This window comes from Symsagittifera roscoffensis, chromosome 9 (genome assembly GCF_963678635.1).
Source record: "Symsagittifera roscoffensis chromosome 9, txSymRosc1.1, whole genome shotgun sequence".
NCBI lineage: Eukaryota > Metazoa > Xenacoelomorpha > Acoela > Convolutidae > Symsagittifera > Symsagittifera roscoffensis.
In genome coordinates, this window is record NC_087070.1 from 47,822,162 (window position 1) to 47,844,427 (window position 22,266).

The 22,266-nt window shown below is 36.7% G+C and overlaps 1 protein-coding gene across 1 annotated transcript; it reads right to left on the reverse strand.

The window, feature by feature from the left end:
• Positions 1-198: 198 nt before the first annotated feature.
• Positions 199-6,593, reverse strand: LOC134854530 (rhodopsin-like). Its single transcript, XM_063870828.1, has 3 exons — positions 5,491-6,593; positions 5,022-5,128; positions 199-676 (listed from the first exon to the last, which is right to left on the reverse strand). The coding sequence occupies exons 1-3, from the start codon at positions 6,292-6,294 to the stop codon at positions 571-573; spliced, it is 1,017 nt and encodes a 338-aa protein (XP_063726898.1). The 5' UTR covers positions 6,295-6,593; the 3' UTR covers positions 199-570.
• Positions 6,594-22,266: the final 15,673 nt, after the last annotated feature.

Genomic DNA, 22,266 nt, shown 5'->3' on the forward strand with positions numbered 1-22,266 from the left:
GTTTTTTGATTTTGTTTTCCCTCAAATAGTTTTGTACTCTTCTACGATTCCTCACCAAATATAATGATGAGTTTTACAGTGTGATTTCTAAATTTACCGGTAACTATTTGAAAATGTGTAGCAACTTTGCTGGCCAATTTTCATAACAATTGGACCACGTGAACAAAAGCTAAAATTAAAAATTCAAAGTATGTGTGCTTGGGCTGGGGTAGGGGGAGAGATTTTGGTAGAAGAGCCGTTTTTCTTTTTGCTTATCCATTATTGCAGTTGCATCATTTTTTGGAACTCAATATTTACTCATTGCCTCATGATGACAAAATTTGCACCACTTACGGCCCTGAAAATTGCATACAAGCTATTTTTCCATGCAAGACAATTCATTGTTCAAACTCTTTCACTTGTTCACTCTGACATGTTTTAGTATATGAAATATTACACCAATATTCTTTATCGGAAATCGGAAACCGTATTTTAGCAAAAATGAAAAGGGGGCTGAAGAAGAGTCCAATAAAATCTACACGTGATAAGTTAACTCAAAAGGGGGTAGTTAAAACTGAATGGAATTTTGCTTCAGGCGACGTCCAGTATCACTTTGGCCCCTCCTGTAGCACATGTGTATCCCCCTCCCAAATGGGTAGTCATCATCATCGAGTGGTCCCTTCTACGTCTCCCACACCTATAAAAAATTTCACCCATAATAATATTTAAAAAACTAAGAAAAATTATAATGATAATAGTAATAACAATCACAATCCTCTAACTTTATAAATTAGTTTTTTTGATGAAAGGTAGAAATTTTGTCGATACATACCACGTCCGCATCTTTATGACATGATTCGTGAAAGTTTAATTTTATTGTCCTCAAAATAATTTCGAACCGCTATAATTACGTACATTGAAAACCCGTACATTGGAATTTCATTGAAAACCCCCATCAAATTGTTTGTTTTGGTTTTTTTTTGTTTAAAATACATACATGATAACCAGGCGCGGATCTAAGAATTTCTTGAGGAGGGGCGGTGGCCGAAAAAAATGAAAAATTTGTCGACATTTTTCTAGGTCGGCCAAACTGTCTTTCTGAGGTCTCGCAAATAAAGACCGTAATTTGACCAAATTTTGCGCGTCGCAGGGGGTTTTTGAAAAAAGCCAAAAAGGAGTTTTTCAGCGCGCGCTCCCTCTCAAAATTAGTATAGATTGGCACCAAAGGCGCCTTTAGAAAAACTTTAAGCTGAGACAGCCAAAAGTGGATATCTCAAAACAGTACAAAGGTGGGACCCTTTTGGTCGGCAGATGGTCAAATCCCTGAGGGAGAAAGAGCGTCCCCCCCGCCCCCTCCCTAAATCCGCTACTGATTATAACCACTACCTGGAAATTTTTACAGGCATTGACTTTCCATTTTGATTTTTCTCTGTTATTCCGATTTAGAAACGCATTCAAAATGTTTTTTGGCAATTTTTTGAATAAGGACGTTTCTTATAAGAAAACTGTAAGTTAGCGGAAATTTCCTACAAATCTTATAGGAAGTTCTGAGACAGGGAGCTTTTGTAGGATGTTCTTTGTAGGATGTTCAACCCGGGTAGTCAGAATCATAAGCATAACAAACATAATAATTACAAAAATAATCATTATCATCATAATAATAACAAAAATAATCATAACCAAAATAATTATAATCATAATGACAATATTCATAATATTAATGAAAATAAAAACAATCATAGTAATCATAATGATCATAAGAACCATAATAATCATAATCATAATAATAATTATTATAACAGTTATAATCATACTAATGATCACAATAGTCAGGATAATAATCATAATAAATATAAGGATCATAACAACTATTATAATCATAATCATAATAATAATAAAAATAACAATTATAATCTTAAAAATAATCACAATAGTCATGATAATAACAATCATAATAATCATAATAATCAAATATGAAAAAATCCCATATATGCCCCTGTCTAAAATGTCTGAACACGAATCAAACATGTAATTTTAATAAAAAACCTTATAATAACAATTTAGCGAAAAATGGTTAAGCACCCACTGGACTTAACAAAAAACTGTTTTTGAAGTAAACCAGATAAGCTAAAATTTGAAGTAAACCAGATAAGCCAGGCTGCGAGCCAAAAATGGTATCTGGTTTTTAGCCAAAAATTCACAAATCATGGATGTTAGATCTTATTTTTTTCCAAAAAATTTCAGGGCTGCGCACAAACAAAACTGCTGAAAAAACACAATCGTTTTTTGTAGCAGTATCAAATTTAAGTCAACCAATTATGTTTAAATTCATTGCTTAAGGTCTTTTAGTATTAACTCGGGTAATTTTTATAAACTGTTTTGAGCTAAAAAAATGCTATAAACGTTTTTTTTTTCAAACATACATTAGTGTAAAATGATCAGAATTGTGTCAATTTTTTCCAAAAAATATGATAAGAGATTTTTTGGACCATAATAAAAATTTATCAATTGTTACACTATCAACTTAAAATTGTTTTTAGAACAGTATCTATTATTTTCTGTTCACTTCCAATTTCAAAATCTGTTAATGTCAAAACTTAGCTTACTTATTGGTATCGAGCAGTTTTGAATTTGGAAACAAACGCAAAGTTATAGATACTAGAGCAAAACAATTTTAAATTACTAGTAATACAATTGATAGATTTTACTAAGTACCAAAAATAAATATTTTTCCCCTTTAATGTTTCCTGAAAGTGTTTAAAATTAAAATTCAGAAATTAAATTTCTGACCCTTTCTTATAACAATTGATGTTTGAAAAAAATTTTTGTTGTAGTTTTTCGTGTTTTCATATCTTTTTGCCCAACCGAGCAGCGTAGATTTATCAAAACCCATTCCAAACCGTAACAAACGGTTCCAAACTGAATGCGTTTTTCCAATTGTAACAATTCACAAACCATTCTTTTAAAATTTAATTCAAAGACCTTTTTTTCTCATGAAAACATTCAATCTCCGTGTTAATATGATTCGGAAAACGCAAGTTTTGTACCAGTGTTCAAGTGATTAAGTTTTTGTTTCTGATAAAATGTGACAGCTTTCTGCAACATATCTATTTTCAAAATTTTTGGTATTTAAAAACATTATCACTTTTGTTACAGTTAATCACAAATAGCAGCCGTGGATTTAGGGGGGGGGGGGAAATGGGGGGGGGGGGGAGCTTCCTCATTTTGTGATGATTAATTTTAGCTGACTGACCCTATATTTTTCTAAGGTGCCTTTGGCGCCAAATCATATTAATTTGAGAGGGGAGCGCGCGCCAAAAAAACGCAAATCTTTTGGTCAAAATTTTCCAAAAAAGTGCCTAAAAACGCCTTTGTTTGCCTGTTTTTTTTTCAAAAATTTGGTCCACCGAAATAAAAGGTAAAGAAAATTTTAAATATTTTTGAAGTCCATCCTCCCTCTCGCGAAATTCCTAGATCTACCCCTGGTTTAGTGATTTCTTACTTCGGTTTGATTTTTACTGTGTTAATAGCTACATTATACTCCATTATAACTAACTTTTTTGTGAAGTAAAATTTTGATAGAAAAGGTATTATAATCTATTATAAAAAACTATAATAGATTATAAGATTTTTATTAGACCTTTTCGGTAAATTATAATCAAATATATTTGATTTTAATTGATTTAAATGCCATCAAAAATGTTATAATTATAATGGATTATAAATCGTTTAAGCAAATAAAATTGGCGCATAAAATCAATTATAGTTTTGCTAAAGGTACAATTATATTTTTAATATAATCGATTATTTTCTCTTTTTACTGAGTGCGGGAAAGGTTGAAAAATTGACGAACTAATGAAAAGGACATTTTTTCTTCATTTAATCTCTCGCATGCCAATTTGAAATACAAAGAGATGTATTTAGCGTCTGTCCTAATAATAATAATACCAAATAGTTTGCTCAATGTAACTTGGAATCGCATTAATTGGCTGCTTCGGTGTGTTACAAGAACGCAATCTATTGCATCTTAATTATCTCATATTGGCCAAATTAGCGATTTTCAATCCCAATAATTTTACAAAACATAATCACATAATCACAGGTAAGTTTTCTTGCCTTTAAGATCCGGATAACAATATTTTTCAGATGATAAAGAAAGTTTTTGTCGTAACTGCCTAATTAAGAAGCCGAAAATTGACTAAATAAAAAACAGGCCCACGCATAAAAACTCCGTTTTCTTCAAAAGTCAGAACAATTAATTGTTTCTCAACCATGGTCATATGGTAGTGCGGAATTGTCAACTAAATTCAGTTTAAATAGAAAGGAATTGCCGTTAAAAGATCCATAAAAATACATAAAAGGGCTAACTTTCCGCTCAATCTGCTATTTTTTCAGAGATAGCGTTCACTTGAAAGTTCATATCCATTCAGTTCAAAATCAGTTCTGAAATATCGGACAAAATTTGCGGAAAAGCTTCGTTTTTTGTTTCAAAGCGACAAGATCTTTTAACTTCTCGTTAAATATATATGTTAAACTTCATAATCAGAGACTATAGCACAAGGTTTTCAAGACACGGTTGGTTTTTATTGTTCAATATTATCCGATACAAGGGCGGATAAAGGATTTTCTCGAGGGGGGGCTAATTTTTTTAAAAAAATTTCGAAATTTTTGTCGACGACTTTTTTTTAGGTCGAACAAATTGATTTTCCGAACTCTCCAAAAGCAGTAAAATTACCCAGTTTTGCCCAAAATTTTTGCGCCGCAGGCAAACTTTTGAAAAAGGCGTTTTAGGCATTGTTTGAAAGTTTTGACCACAATTTACACAATTTTTTGCATCACACGATACTTTTTCGGATAAATTTACGCGATAAGTTTTTAGAGTGTGTGATACCAACTTTGCAAATTACCAGAAAATCAGACTTAAGATGAAACTAAGATATAATTAAAAGTATGTTGCGCCAAGGAAATTACCTTGGACGGAACTAATGAAATTAAGACCCATTACTATTATGGTATGAGGGACACCGCCCACCGTTTTTTACCTGAAAAGGAGAGATTTGACCAGCGCTTCTCGGTAGACTGTCTGGGTCGCCGCATACACAAATGGGTTCACACTGCAGTTCACAGTCAACTGCACACGGGCAAAGTCCTGAAGTTCAAAGGTCAAATGTCAAAAACATTAATAACACAGTGTCACCTTTACATTTTGGGATTCTTTGCCACAATTTTTTTGCAACAGACGCTTGTAAGGACAATCGGTTTAACCAGGGTTTGTGTCCATGATGCAAGACAACTTGTTCATTTTTCGTGTCAAAAATGTACTATTTTGGAGTACAGCTTTTTTATTTTTCTATATTTTTTTTATCCCTCGCCAGTTCGTATTGCCTAATTGAATCTAATCAAAATTAATCTCTCCCACTTTTGGCAAACTGACTTTTCTGCACGTTAGACATTCACCCTCCGAAGAAGTCGTTGCTCAGAGGTCGAAAATATAGAAAAATTGGCGCTTACTTGTAGCAGTTTGAGAAACCCTGAAAACTCCATTTCGTCAGGATAGACGAGGAACATAATAGCCAAGAAGTTACTAAACAGGGAGGTCAAAAAAGCGAAACCGACAATCAGCAAATAGCCGATTATGATGCGTTTTTGGATGGGGTTGAAGGATCGGTTGACCGACTCATTTGCGGCTTGACTTCTACCGAGCGACAAGTTTTGTCGGTACGCTTTCCAGTAAATGATTGAATACAAAACAGCTTCGACTACAAACCAGGTCGAAAAACTGACCAAATTTGAAAAGTTGTAAATCATTTCGTTTTCGACATAAAATGCGGGGCAAGTGAACAAAACTCCGAAAGCTGCGTGACAAGTGCCAAAAACTAGCCAGCTTGACAGAACAGTTTTGATCCAGTGTTTCCGGAAGTAATGATAATGAAGGGGTCGCATTATGTAGACAAACCTGTCGACGGAAACCACAGTTAAAGCTATCATACCCATAAATGTCAGGGTATTGCCGGCAACCGAGAAAAAACACGAGTTGATTAATTTACCATAACTTGGTACTTCCGAAGGTATAAAAACTGTCAGGTCCATTATGAGCGAAAGGGCGTCTATGACAGCTAGATTGGCCACAAGATAATTGCGAACTTTTTGAAGTTTTTTATAAGAATAAATACAAAATATTACAAGACAGTTTGCGACTAGACCAATTATTGCTATAAAGTAACGAAATAGAAACAAAAAAGAAACTTCAAACGAGTCGTTGGACTCGGAAGTCTTTTCATAACTGAGAAGACTGGAAGTCGAAATATTTTCCATTTTTGCTGGTGAAATAAGAATATATACAAATTGATACACAACGCACGCTAAACTTTCATGGAAAATAATCGATTTTAATGGAGTATATCAGCAAAGAGCTTACCATATATAATCGATTTTCATGACACATTTAACAAGAATGGATTTTCAGGGAATGGATTTTCAGTCGAAATAATTTATGGTAAAAACAAATTTAGTAAACTACGTCTGCTCCTAACGATCGGTTCATCTGCTTTTTTTTTGTAAAATCGTGCACTTCCCGGATTTCCGATTGATTAAATCTGAAATAAAAAGATGGATCAGTTGAACAAATCATACCATAAAACGTCTATTTTTTGCTTAATTCTTAGTATTTATTAAAAATGAAGTCTTTGAGAAAAATTTAAAATTTTTTGTATTATAATCATTCCTGATATAAAGCTAAAGTTATTTTGCCCCCCCCCCCCATAACTTCAAAAAAATTTCTCACTTTGGTACAATTTTTAGCTGTCCAGGGGGCTATTTTCATGATGAAGGGAGCGAATGATGGAAAAATTTCAACCAATCAGAATCAGGAGAAGTTCTTATTCGCTGATACCCGTGCTGGCAACAAATGGATTGCAATTTTTTTTCTATAAATAAACTAGAAGAGACCTTAAAAAAATTAATAAGAAGCGATTTATAATCGATTTAGTTTAATAGAAAAATTTAGCTTTCAAATGAATTTCAATCGATTCTAAATCAATTTAAATCTTTTTTTTTTGTCAACGTGTTTTGCTTCCTTTTTTATTACGGAGTTGAGTAACAACAAAATTGAGATATATAGATTATGTTCAGATTTTGTAGACTATCAAAAAAATAAAAAAAAATAGTGGAAATAAAATGTTAACAAATGCTTTTCATTTAAATTTTTGTTTTAATTTTTGGCCTGAAAATAAGCTCTGAGGATAACTAATATCTAATTTTTCTGCACAAAAAATGATTTTTTTTTATTTTACAGTTTAATTTTATGCTAACTGTCTAACAATATTGAGCATAAAACGTTGATAATAAAAATGACATTTGAAAATTTGTTTGCATAGTTTTTTTTCCCATTGCCTCGGGAACCCTTAGTTTTGCAAAAATTTGAAAGAGAATCCCTTAAACGTTGAAGTTTGCGGTACAAAACTATCCTCGAGTGACTCTTACTCTTTGTAACTCTCCTTCTAATTTTCTTGAGTAGAACAATAATATTGATTTTTGTTTCTACTGTAAAAATCCATTCAATTCATTCTAAATCGATTTACGTATCTAAATGAGCTATCGTAAATCGATTTCTATACAGTATTTTATCAGTAGAAAAAAGGTTTTAAATCGATTTCAATCTGAAGTTTGCCAGTGCTGGCAGGCTTTTGCAGTGAAACGAAGGAAAAATTAGCAGAAAAAGAAATAAAGCATGCACAGTTAGTGCAGATTTAATAAATTTTTTCCATTTTTGCTGGTGAAATAAGAATATATACAAATTGATAAACCACGCACGCTAAACTTTCATGGAAAATAATCGATTTTAATGGAGTATATCAGCAAAGAGTTTACCATATATAATCGATTTTCATGACACATTTAACAAGAATGGATTTTCAGGGAATGGATTTTCAGTCGAAATAATTTATGGTAAAAACAAATTTAGTGAACTACGTCTGCTCCTAACGATCGGTTCATCTGCTTTTTTTTTGTAAAATCGTGCACTTCCCGGATTTCCGATTGATTAAATCTGAAATAAAAAGATGGATCAGTTGAACAAATCATACCATAAAACGTCTATTTTTTGCTTAATTCTTAGTATTTATTAAAAATGAAGTCTTTGAGAAAAATTTAAAATTTTTTGTATTATAATCATTCCTGATATAAAGCTAAAGTTATTTTGCCCCCCCCCCATAACTTCTAAAAATGTCTCACTTTGGTACAATTTTTAGCTGTCCAGGGGGCTATTTTCATGATGAAGGGACCGAATGATGGAAAAATTTCAACCAATCAGAATCAGGAGAAGTTCTTATTCGCTGATACCCGTGCTGGCAACAAATGGATTGCAATTTGTTTTCTATAAATAATCTAGAAGAGACCTTAAAAAAATTAATATGAAGCGATTTATAATCGATTTAGTTTAATAGAAAAATTTAGCTTACAAATGAATTTCAATCGATTCTAAATCAATTTAAATCTTTTTTTTTGTCAACGTGTTTTGCTTCCTTTTTTATTACGGAGTTGAGTAACAACAAAATTGAGATATATAGATTATGTTCAGATTTTGTAGACTATCAAAAAAATAAAAAAAAATAGTGGAAATAAAATGTTAACAAATGCTTTTCATTTAAATTTTTGTTTTAATTTTTGGCCTGAAAATAAGCTCTGAGGATAACTAATATCTAATTTTTCTGCACAAAAAATGATTTTTTTTTATTTGACAGTTTAATTTTATGCTAACTGTCTAACAATATTGAGCATAAAACGTTGATAATAAAAATGACATTTGAAAATTTGTTTGCATAGTTTTTTTTCCCATTGCCTCGGGAACCCTTAGTTTTGCAAAAATTTGAAAGAGAATCCCTTAAACGTTGAAGTTTGCGGTACAAAACTATCCTCGAGTGACTCTTACTCTTTGTAACTCTCCTTCTAATTTTCTTGAGTAGAATAATAATATTGATTTTTGTTTCTACTGTAAAAATCCATTCAATTCATTCTAAATCGATTTACGTATCTAAATGAGCTATCGTAAATCGATTTCTATACAGTATTTTATCAGTAGAAAAAAGGTTTTAAATCGATTTCAATCTGAAGTTTGCCAGTGCTGGCAGGCTTTTGCAGTGAAACGAAGGAAAAATTAGCAGAAAAAGAAATAAAGCATGCACAGTTAGTGCAGATTTAATAAATTTGTCGCCCTGTTTTCAATTTTTTTTATATCCGTATGTGAGAAAATTTAGTTTTTTGTCCAATGGTTCTTTGACCTTGCAATGCTTGTAAATTTTTGTATTTGCAACCTGCTAAATTTTTAATTGGTGTGCATTAAGTTGTATGGCCTAAATTTATTTGCTAACTTTTAAAATTTTCGCAATTTCTCTGAGATTTTCGACAAGATACTTTGGTAAGTTTTAGCGCTGCTCAACAATGGTGCTATCTTCAAAAATGATCCAGAGTTTTTCTGCACAAAACGTGTATTTAGTTCATTATAGGCACTCTTTTCGAAGCTGAATCGGAGAACTAAGCCCCCCATCCATGTTGCAAAAGTGAGGAGGCTCGAAATTCGTTAGTGGACACAAAATTCCTGAATGACTTAACCATTGAACTGGTCCATCATAAAGGTGGAAAGGGGTGGACACTAGGGAACATAGGAGGGGCGAGGGTATAGTTATAATGAACAACTAAATCAAAATAAGACCGCGAAACTGATGAAAATTTCTGTAGAATATTGAATGAACAATTATTCAGCTGGAAATTTATTTAAGAAATGAGAAACTTTTTTGGCGTCTTTTCTCATTTACTTGAACTTGGTATCACTTATGAGGTTAATGAATACCTGAAGTTTAGATAAAAAAGTCTAATAATGCCACGATAATTGGGAACTAGTGCTTTAACTAGATCCGGATTCCTTTTTTCATTTTACCTTCATTTTTGACACATATCAAAATTGTCAAAAGGCTTCCTGATTTTATAAAAATTGTGGGTTGGCCTGGTCAAATTCACCTCTAAGACTCTTTTTTTTGAATTTACCAAAATAGGGGCAATTAGAAGGTTCCGTTCTTTGACACAGGTATCTGCCCGGTTTGGGTTAATTAAAAATTTCAAGAACTTAAATGGATGCTAAGTTCAGCTGACTGAGTAATGGAGGTTTTTATCAAATCAGTTCGTGATCAAATTTTTGACTAAAATAGGGTAAAATTTAGCTGAACAAATGTACGTAATTATCAAATCTGTGAATAAATAAGCATACTTCTAAATCTTTTTCAGCCACAGCGTTTCTTTTTTGCTAGATTTAACTGCAATAAAACAACATCAATGTCAGTTTTTCATTCTGCATTTTTGCCAATTCTTTCATTCTAAGTTTACTATCTGATTAACATGGTAGTAAGAAATCAAAAAATATGATGCAATTAAGTAGAAATTATTGCCTGTTAACCATTGAAGATGATGAGAAAAAAATGGATATTTATTTTTTAATGGGAACATAGTTCAAAAAATTTCAAAAACCGAATCTTGGCAAACGAAAGATTAGCATCAGTGTCATTATTTATATTGATTTGAAAAAAAACTTCGCAAATCCAGAAAACATTGCGTAGACGATAGAGTTTTCTAAATTCGTCTAAAATTGGTTTAGGTTTAACATGATATAAACGAAGTATAACAATGTTAAAACACACTGCCATAATAATAACAACCTTTTTTATAGGTGTTTCATGAATAATATTAAGATAACGTCATAATAATGTAATTTTCAAGTACCGGAGATATGCAGAATTTTGAAAAACAAAAAGAGCTTATAATAGTTTTTGTTCTACGGAAGCCAATGAGTTTTATAGCCTGTTAGATATGGCAGGGCAGCTGGCAAAGTTAATTTAAAACCATCTTTGACGTATAAGGTTTACTCAATGAATAACTTGAATCCATTGCAAAACAATTGTTTTTGTTTAAGTTGCATCGCGAAATGGCGCAGGAGAAACTACATGGCCTTTTTTCTACCTCAAGATTTAAAATAACCCATTAAAAGGTCCAAAGATTTATAAAGTTGGAAGCGTCGCATTTAGCATTGTTACAGTTAGTAGAGGTATGTGAACATAGAAAGCATGTTAAAAAAAATTGAATAACCGGTTACAGACGCCTACGACTACCACGTTCCAGAACCAAAACGAGTTTAGTAGTGAAATTTTTGGCAAAAAAAAAGATGTCACAGGTTGGACTAAGTTAACATCCTCCCCATACCCCCTCCCCCCAAGCCGTTTGGTTGGGGGGGGGGGGTATGTTATCTTGGTTCTAGGTTGGGATTTTCCAGCCAATCAGAATCGCAGAATCGAGCGTTTTGCATGCAGCGCTTACCAAATTTAATTTGAAACAAGACTGCTCGTATCAGGGCGAAGCCCTGAATGTTCCGACTGCCTTTTAAGGTTTATGGAGCAGTATTAACACTACAAAGTTCAATGAAATAAAACAAAATGAAAAAAAAAATCTAAAATTTGAAATTTTTTTAAATAAAAATCATCCCCCCACACGCCATATAAAGTACAAAAGGATAGATTTCGCTCATTGTAACAAACCAATTCTGGCAAATAGGCTTCTTTTAACCAATTTGGAACGATTTCTTAACTCTCCGCTTACGCGTTAATAACGCGAAATATATCGCGCGTTAATTGTCCCAAATTGACCAAAATGGCAATCTTTAAACCCCCGTAACTTTACGAAAAATGATCACAGGTGAAATATCTTTTCAAATTTGAGCTCAGGACAACAATACCTTTCGAATGATATTAAAAAATTCCGTCAAAAATGGCTAGTTAAAAAGTCGAAATTTGTCTGAAGAAAAAAAACCCACCCGAGCACAGTATTCCGTTACTTTCGTATCGAAAGTCGGAACAATAAGCGCTGGGGTGGAGGATCATCTAGTGGTGGTCATCGGCGACCTTCCTTAAAAACAGTAAAAAAAAAATGACTTGAGTATTTAAAATTGAAACCAGTTCAAGTTTTCATTTGCTTTGGGTTTGTTATACCAAAACAATAGGTTCAGAGTTGCTGGCTTCGTTTGAACCCCTTGCTTATAGTAATTAATTTGGTGCCAACTTTGTTATGAGGCTTGTGGTTCAACTGGAATTCAATTTACTTATATAATATCGGCCAGTGAAGAGAAACATGCTTAAAACAAAGCCTGAAAAGTTATAACACATACCTGTTGAAATGCTTCGATTGATTGGATTTGATTGGATCAAAATGAGTAAAGTTTCACGATACTGACCGAAATTTAATTCATTTGACCTATGTCAAAAGATTTCTGGAAATAATTGACCGGAAGATGTCTTATAAAAGTTTCACGCTCACTAACTTCAGGATTTTAACCAACGGCGCAGACTTTGCTCAGTAATTAGCTCTATTTTGACAATTGATATAACAATTTTTTTAAACTTTTTGGATCTTTTGTTTTATGCTGCATACGGAGAAAATCAAGGGGTCTTATGCGTTAAACGGCCCAAAATTAGGAAAGTAGTCAGAAATTTTATTTCAAATTGAAAACTCGTAATCAACATACAATTACTTCAGGTATTACATATTATACGAGCCAATCAGGATTTATCTCAGTATCAATCGAAATGGCTGACCTAGTTGCTCGAATTTGATTGGCTAATATTAGCCAATCAGGATCAGTTTCAGTTTTAGTTTTCATTTTGCTTCAATTTTGATTTTTGGGCCGTTTAACGCATAAGACCCAAATCAAGTTCATGCCTTTCCCAAAAAGAAAAAAATAAAAGTTTGTAACTTCAATAGTTTTTAGTTATTAAGAAGGATTTTTTCACAAATCTAATTGGTGATAGATTATTTAACAGTAATGGATTCTAAAACCACATTCCCTAATTTTTCTCCAAATAAGATATTTTTAAATTTGACCGGTCATATGCAAACACTTACTTCAACTCTCTATTTTAACTGCACAATTTCTAACAAACAAAACCTTAATTTAAATTTTAATACTTTTTCAATACTCGATTTAATAACCGTTTTTGCTGGTCATTTGATAATGAAGTAAAATGCAGTTTGAAAAAAAATCAATTACAACATAATTTGTACGTAAGTTAGCGATTTTAAGATTGCCATTCTGATTCATTTTACGATCATGCTCCGCTTGTGCTCTTTCAAATATCTTCAGTTAAGGATAAATGTTTTTCATTTTCAACCTCAAAACTGGCGATATACTAAAAATATTTTTTCAGTGGATAGGGAAAACACGTCTGAGCCATGTTTCAAAAATACGGAGTGAAACTGAAGGCTATAATTTTAAAAACAAGGGCTCAGTGCTTTCACTTTTTTATGCGTAACTTTACCGGAAAATTGCTTATTTTTTTGACATTCTTTGTTATAGAGAACGTTATTTTTTCAAGTTTTCAGCTCAAAAACCAGCTTTTGAGCAAAAAGGTGATTTTTGGAGAGTGTACTATTTGGAAGATTAATCGCCCAAAAATCGCAAAGAATATCTGAGTTGATCATATGCAAAAAGTCTGATTAATGATTGCTCCGATTGTTTGGAGATCTGTTTGAAGAAAATTTCATTTTCTGTGGCCAAAAAAATGATCTTATAACTTAATTCAGTTCTAATTCACATTCGAAACTTTGTAAACGAATTGTTTAAAAAACGAATTTATCTTTGTCTTTTGTTTCAGATGAAAAACAAAGATTTTTTTTCTTGAATTTCGCAGTTTTTCAAATTCAGGGTAACACTAAAATTTACCGAGTTGAGCAAGAAACTGTAAACTTTGATTCGAAGGAAATTATTATATTAGAATTACTGTATGTTTTTTGCAACCTAACTTGCAAAAACTAAAGCTCAGCGGGAAGTGCTCAATTTCAAGTCATCCGTTAGAACCATGTGGAGCGAACTGTTTTTGTTTGACAAAGCACATTTACATTTTACCCTTCTTGCGGTTTTGAATCTAAGTTTTTTGTTAACTTATCTTGCCATTCTCTGTTTTGCATGAAATTGAAAAATTGAAAACAAAAACAAACTTTGACGAATATTTTGTAGTTGATTAGAATATTATCGTTTTGAGAGCATAGTCAATAGGTAGTGTTTTTTCTTTTCTAGTTTGATTTTAGAATATTTTTTAACGCAGAGCGAGTTTTTTTTCAAAACTCATATTTTTGATATTGAATATGAAGAAGAACATGTAAACGTGGGGGAATTCACAATATCTCTAGGCCGGTATTGCTCGCTATTTCACACCGCCGCAATATCTTCCCTTTGGTACTGAGGTCAGCGGGGCAACCGATTCCCAGTACTGTTCACAATCCCAAAAGGGTTAATTTGGTGGTTGGCTGCTCTGTACTGTACTTTACTGCTCGCCCCGTGATTCGTGCTCCTCCGACTGTATCTCACCCGTCAATCAATAATCGATCGCAACAACAATTCCAATAAAAAATAATGAATTAAGATATGAATATAACCAGATACAGAGTAGCCTATAATTGGCTGGAATATAAATTAATCGTTCAATTAAAGAAAAGGGTCTGCGATTTATATAAACTAACTAACTGCCTTCAACAGTTCTTAATTTTCCAACCCTAATTATCTTCAAAGCTATCTTTTCGGAACTACGCTTTAATCCCGAACGTACTTTAGAAAAAAATCACCTCACCCAATAAATTAACAACTTTCACGAAGCCTTTAAAGCTTTTTGTAACTTTTTCCAACAGACTTACTTAGTCTTCGTCCACTTTCGTTCTCTGTTTACTTTGCCCAAATTGTTCTCTAACTAACTGAGAACCAACTACTCTTAATAGTAGCTCTTTCTGTTCTGCTTAAGGATAAGCTGCTTGCTATTCTCTATTATATTTGTCTATTTGAGTTTTAGTTATAGTTAGAGTTTGACATTCCGTATAAACCTTAACATTTACTGATATGCCTCCTACGCAGCATTCCAGTTCTTAAACCCAGCATGATCACATTAATATAAATGCCAAGTTCAAAATGCTAATCCAAGCTATGCTAAACAAATAACAAATGCAACTTCAACTTAATTCAAGCTATGTTTACATATCAAAAGACCAAGGACTTTATTTAATTTTCCCGTATCTTTTCCCTTTTTCCAAGCCTAGGATAAACTTCTAGTGAACTTAATTTCCCATTCATCATAATCCAAAATTTCCCATGCGTAAACTATTCAAATTTCAACCTAATCGACCTTCAAGGTAAACCGTTCCCTTAACCGGGGTCCAATTCAGCCAATAAAACATTCCCCAGAAGCCAATGGAATATCCTGTACATTCCTAACGTTTAGACTAATTAATTCCCCATTCCCTCATTCATATTGCTAATTTAAAATGCGACTAATTTTCTGTGCCATTGACGCCTTTCTATTTATAATTCATTCACCAAGTCAAATTGAACCCAATGTTTATTTGGCTGACTCATAATAATTCCAGCAATATACCATTATACATTAGGCCAAGATATTCCATCAATTTCCGAGAAATGCCTAAAAAATTCCTCATGCATGCAAAATCGCTAATCCCGGATCCATCAAATAGTAAATTAACCTCCCTAATTACAGAACATATGATTTGGTCTATTTTCCGGTGCTAAATTTAAAAGTTTTGGGGTTAAAACGTAAAAGGTCAAATAAAGATCATCCCGGGGTCACCCGGGGTCAAATCTCCCATAATCAGTTTGAGGTCACATGAGGGTCATGCCTACCAAGTTTCATCCATATCCGACAAATACTTCCCGAGTTATCCCATTTTGAGGTCCATTATCACTTTTCCTGGAAAAGGTCAATTAGCACCGGAAAGGTCATCTGGGAACTAAGACTTACAGGGATCCTTTTTACCGGGGTGGGTCCTACTACACATAAGTACCCTAAAATCGATATGCCCACGTGCATTTTTTTTCATAATTTGCCCATTAACACCTCCAGGGGGTGATTTTCCCAAGTGCTAATAGCCCGTGCCCTTATCACCCAATCGGGTCGTTATACTAACATACGATAGACCATGTCACTATCTATCATCCCTGTAAATTTCAGCTCCCTAGGGTCATTGGGAGTTGAGAAATAGCCTCCGGAAGTCGGTTGGGGGTTTGTTTGTTTAGGGTATAAATCGGGCCGGGTAGACCTTGGGGTTCCGAAACTTCAAACTTAAGCTTCTCTCGCCCAGGGCTACTACATGCATAAAAATGAGCTCAACCGGACCCGTAGTTAAGGATTTCCGGTGGGGCCATTTGCACTTCCGGGAACCGTTATCACTCAGCCCCGGGGGGTCCAGCGGGTCTGGCCCTTTGCATGCCCGGGCCAAATCATCTCTAGTATCACCCCACTAAATTTCATAAAGTTCGCCCCAGTAGCTCCCGAGTTGGGGGAAGTTGCTGGGAACTATTCCATTGCCTATTTTCACTAAGGAGGGGCATTAATTCCATGAACTTAAGCAAATACAAGTTTAATTCAATCTTAACTTAATGACGAATCAGTCTTACGCTAAAGTTACTATAGCATGTAATACAGTAGAATCACCAATTCTACAGTATTCCCTTCTAGTCTATTATTCTCCCGAGTATTGCTAAAAGTATCTCCTAACAAAGCCTAATGATAAGTTACATAACTCTTCGATTCGCCGTGCTCCCTAACACTTAGTCGTTTTCCCTCCCTTTAAAGTTTTACCCTTAAAATATCGCGGACCCAACAGTTAGTCCCCGTTAAATAAACAATGATATAGCACAAAGAGTAACCTTAGAGGGGACGTAACTGAATTAATTTTACTCTTCATGGTACGATCCAACCCTTTCACATTCATAATCATCAATATCAATTGTCTGCACAACATTTCAGGTGGGATCGCACTCAATGTAACTAAGTACCAACTAATGAGATAAAAAAAGAGACAGTTTACGTCGATTCCAAACCGTGCAGGTGGTCTCCTTACTCGAGTTGGTCGACCGCCATCATCTGCAGTTCCCATTTCTATCACCGGTTCGGCAGCCATCACCTCGCCAGGTGGTCTGTCTTCCGCCTGACAGGGTTGAGTCGCTGGGTCCTCTTCCCTTCTGGCCTCCAGCTTCGTCGCATCGTATGCCTCAATCGCATCTTCTCCCCTCCTAGCCACTTCTCGCATCAATCGTGGTGGATCAGCGAAGTGTTCGGGCATCGCCCGAATTCTCACATTTCTACCGGGCGGATTAAATTGTGGCTCGACTGCTCGATCTCTCACAGGCAATAATCTCACTGGACATCTCGTGGGCCTGGATCATGGCTAAAACCCTCCCCTTTGTTCGCCCACAACAACTCATCTTCATCATACATCTCCGGGTCATCGAAGAAGTTAAACGACCGATAGGGTGTCGGTCGCTTGCTGCTTGTAGCTTCATCTGACTGTGCCGTCTCTTTTTTGAATCGCTTCAGCATGTTGAAGTGCAAGATTTTGACTTTGCTAGAAACTGACTCCTTTGCCATCTTGTAGTTCACTTCAGCAATTCTCGCCAGTACAACATAAGGTCCTCCCCATGGATCAAAGTGCTTCCTCGACTTGAACTTTTTCTTCGCCCACACCCAGACTTTATCTCCAGCTGCGTATGGTTCTCCATGAGCTTTCTTCCAGTACTGATCCTCCTGTCCTCGTTGATCCGTCCCAAGGATTTCTCTGGCACTGCTATGAGCATCTCGGAAGAGCTCATCTAGTTCCTCTGCAAAACCATCCTTCGTCAGCACTTCGTCGTGAGGTTTAGCGTAGAACAGGTCAATGGGGTATTGGCATTCCTGACCATAAATCAGACTGAATGGCGTCGCTCCCGTCGTCCGATGAATAGTCGTGTTGTTTACAAAACTCAAATACGGCAAAATCGTATCCCACGTCTTTGAGTTCTCCGCACAATACTTTGAAATTACCTTCGTCATCTTATCGTTATATCGCCTTGTCAGCTCTCTACCTTCGGGTTCATATGGCAAAGTCGGTGTCACATCAATTCCCAAGAGTCGGTACATCTCCTTTGTCAGTTTACTGCCAAAGACTTTCCCTTGGTCCGTACGCAAAACATTGGGAGTTCCAAACTTCAGTACCCAATGTTCCACAATTGCCTGAGCCACGTCTGATGCATCTGTTGATACAAGAGGGACTGCAATCGCATACATCGTGAACATGTCCGTCATCACCAATACATGCTTCGCTCTTGTCCGCGTCACCATCGTGTTTGGACCCAATATGTCCACTGCCATCATACTGAATCTGAAACCGCAGCTCGCTTCCTTTTCCCACTGGCACTCTGTGCTGCTTGTCTTAAGCACCACTGGACTTTTCTTTCGACATCGGTCCTCATCGTCGGCCACCAGTATCGTCGTCGTATCTTCGCCAACATCTTCTCGGTTGCAAGCTGTCCCCCTCTGGTCTCCATTGAATCAAACTATCCGAGGATTTCCTTTCGTCCTGCTGCTGGAACATCCGTCAAAAGTGTCGGCTTCGACCCATCTCTCCGGAACCATTTCTTGTAAAGTATTCCTCGTCGAATACTCAACTCATCCCATCTTGACCAGAAGGCCAGTGCCTCAGGTTCGTACTGAATTGCCTGCTCCTTCGGAATAAGTTTCGTTCCCAATGAAGGCATATCGTTCATCTCATCTGCTGTTCCTGCCCAGTAGAATACTTGCGCAATCGCTTCGTCTTCCTCCTGCATTGTCGCAATCTCTTCGATCTTTCGTTCCCATCGAATCGCGTCGCTGTCGACTACTTCGTCCACCACCTCTGTCTCGTGAACCACTGCAACTTTCTCTGTTCTGCCTCCTCCACGAGTTCGTCTCAAAGCTTCATCTAATAAAACAGGCTTTGGGCACGCGTACATTTTCTATTCCTCTACTTTTGTTTCTTGAACCACGTTTATGCTGTGATTGTCATAACTCGTCGGCCACCCTTCCAAGATTTCGTCGGGAGACTCCACTGCCGCTGTTATCTTCGCAATCAGCCTCTTCCGCATGTCTGATTTTGGAATATGATTTCCTTCAATCTGTCCGCCCGGTTCATGTGGCAGAGAGGGCATCCGTTCCGGAGAAGGCCTATGAGTCAAATGCCGTATGGGTACCATTGAACCTTCTCTCGTCCCCGTCCACAAGAAATCTTCTCCGCGACTGAGCACTAAAGAGCACTGATACTATTTCATCGATTGTAGTCCTAGGACCATCTCGGCTTTCAGTTTCGGGAACACAAGCACTTCGATTTCTTTGGCAATGTCGCCCAACTTGAAGCGAGTTCTGACAACTCCGTCGACCGCTATGATTCGTCCGTCTGCTGTCTCCAGTCGACCTACATAGCGTTCCATTGTCGGTGCGTCAACCATTCTCCGCGCAGCATCTGTCCTTATGAGGTCGATGGTGCCCCGGTATCAAGCAGCACCTCAACATGGGTTCCGCCTACGCAAGCATCAACGACTGCTCCGCGTGGATCGCTGACGTCATGACTGATCCCAACACGCCCGATGCGCGTCCGCGAATTCTGTTTCGTTTCCAACTTTGGGTCGTTCTCTCTGATCCTTGGTACTCGTTCCAACATCGATAGAACTTGTTCCTGCTCCAATGTCTTCTTGCTTTGCCCTTCTCCATCATTATTTGCATTCGTATCGTCACGCTGGTAAGACTGAGTACCTGTAGCTTGCGTTCGCCTTTCCGCCTGATGTTTCTTAAATTCGGCCGGGACAAATCCTCCTTCGAACTCGCCTACTGTACCGGCCCTTGGTATTTTAAATGGTTCGCGTTTCTATGGGGACATCCTTCTGCAATGTGGCCCACCTGTCCACAATTAAAACAACCACCCGGGGTCCATGGGTTGTTTCCTTTCTGTCGCCCAATTGGGTTCGCAAAATCACGTTGCTGATTCTCTCCCTGTCGGGTGAGATTTTCTGACTTGGGGTTACATGGATCAACGAACCTACCTATCATTGTCGTTAAGTTCTGCATCTGAGCCATCATTTGAGTCACCAGATCGTTCTGGCATGATTCCTGCATTTGCATCTGCAATCTCACCTCATCATACCTCGAACTCTGGACATCAATATGCTTCGCCAGGTTGTTCTGAGCCTTCATCATTTGGTCAAGGCTCAGACCAGTGTGCGTCTGCAATCTCGTCAGCTCCTTCCGTAACTGTTGAGTCTCGGCAGTCAGCGTACTGTCTCCGCCAGCCTCAGTCGTCAGGTCTTGAACATCGTGCACCGACCGAATGTGATTTGGCCATCTCCGACTCTTCATCCTGACTGTTTTGCGTGCCATATCTAGAGTCTGTGCTCGGGCCACCGCCTGGTTGAAATTCTCGAGGTCTTCTCGCAGAAGCAATTCCTGAAGCTCGAAATGACACAGTCCATCAGTGAACTGTTCGCGGTTCATGTCGTCTCGGGCTTGAGCTCCCAGGTTTGTATTTGCAACTTCACCCAAGGATCGCACTCGTCTTGCAAAATCTGTCAAGCCCTCACCTTCCTCCTGCGTGAGATTCTTGAATTCAGCCCTCGCAGCAGATTGTGTCTGAAATGGCATCATCCTCTGATCGAGTTCCGCGAGCATTCTGCCTAGCGTCGGCTCCTCGAACCCGTCAACTTCCTCTCGAAAGTGAGCTGGCATACTCGTGAACTCATCCATTGCCCAGCCTGTCAGACAAGTCGGCAGCACCATCCTGGCCTGCTCATCGTCCCATCGATTGGCGTCTGCTATCCAGGCAAAGTGTTTCCTCCAGTCTCGCCAGTTCTGATAACTGCTCGAGGGAAACCGATCTGGTCGTATCGTACCAAATCCGAACACTCCCTGCAGCCTGTCAAGTGCATTCGCCGCTGCCACTGCAGCCTCTGCCATAAGTTGTCTGTCTTGATCGTTCAGGGCCATCGCTTGTCGATTGTTCCTTCGTTATTGTCGTAATCGCGCACAACTCGTCGTTGCAACTACAATCCAGAATAGCGCCCACCCAGGAGCGCCACTGTAAACGTGGGGGAATTCACAATATCTCTAGGCCGGTCTTGCTCGCTATTTCACACCGCCGCAATATCTTCCCTTTGGTACTGAGGTCAGCGGGGCAACCGATTCCCAGTACTGTTCACAATCCCAAAAGGGTTAATTTGGTGGTGGGCTGCTCTGTACTGTACTTTACTGCTCGCCCCGTGATTCGTGCTCCTCCGACTGTATCTCACCCGTCAATCAATAATCGATCGCAACAACAATTCCAATAATAAGAATGAATTAAGATATGAATATAACCAAATACAGAGTAGCCCATAATTGGCTGGAATATAAATTAATCGTTCAATTAAAGAAAAGGGTCTGCGGTTTATATAAACTAACTAACTGCCTTCAACAGTTCTTTTTTTTCCAACCCTAATTATCTTCAGAGCTATCTTCTTGGAACTACACTTTAATCCCGAAAGTACTTTAGAAAAAAATCACCTCACCCGATAAATTAACAACTTTCCTGAAGTTGTTCCTTTAAGGCTTTTTGTAACTTTTTCCAATCGACTTATTTAGTCTTCGTCCACTTTCGTTCTCTGTTTACTTTGAGAATCAAGCGACTACCTTGGCTTGTAGCCCAAATTGTTCTCTAACTAAATGAGAACCAACTACTCTTAATAGTAGCTCACTCTGTTCTGCTTAAGGATAAGCTGCTTGCTATTCCCTATTATATTTGTCTATTTGAATTTTAGTTATAGTTAGAGTTCTGACATTCCGTATAAATCTTAATATTTACTGATGTGCCTCCTACGCAGCATTCCAAATCTTAAACCCAGCATGATCACATTAATTTAAATGCAAGTTCAAAATGCCAATCAAAGCTATGCTAAACAAATAACAAATGCAAGTTCAACTTAATTCAAGCTATGTTTACATATCAAAAGACCAAGGACTTTATTTAATTTTCCCGTATCTTTTCCCTTTTTCCAAGCCTAGGATAAACTTCTAGTGAACTTGATTTCCAATTCATCATAATCCAAAAATTCCCATACGTAACCTATTCAAATTTCAACCTAATCGACCTTCAGGGTAAGCCGTTCCCTTAACCGGGGTCCAATTCAGCCAATTAAACATTCCCCAGAAGCCAATGGAAAATCCTGTACATTCCTAACGTTTAGACTAATTAATTCCCCATTCCCTTGTTTATATTGCCAAATTAATATGCGACTACTTTTCTGTGCCATTGACGCCTTTCTATTTACAATTCATTCACCAAGTCAAATTGAACCAAATGTTTGTTTGGCTAACTCTTAATAATTCCAGCAATATACCATTATACATTAGGCCAAGATATTCCATCAATTTC

What these genes read in the sequence shown, in the direction of transcription:
- LOC134854530 (XM_063870828.1), bottom strand. Translation starts at nt 6,294, where the DNA reads ATGGAAAATATTTCGACTTCCAGTCTTCTCAGTTATGAAAAGACTTCC. An exon ending in GGTTTCTCAAACTGCTACAA is followed by an intron (nt 5,129 to 5,490) that starts GTAAGCGCCAAT and finishes TTTGAACTTCAG; the next exon opens with GACTTTGCCCGTGTGCAGTT. An exon ending in GTCAAATCTCTCCTTTTCAG is followed by an intron (nt 677 to 5,021) that starts GTAAAAAACGGT and finishes AATTTTTTATAG; the next exon opens with GTGTGGGAGACGTAGAAGGG.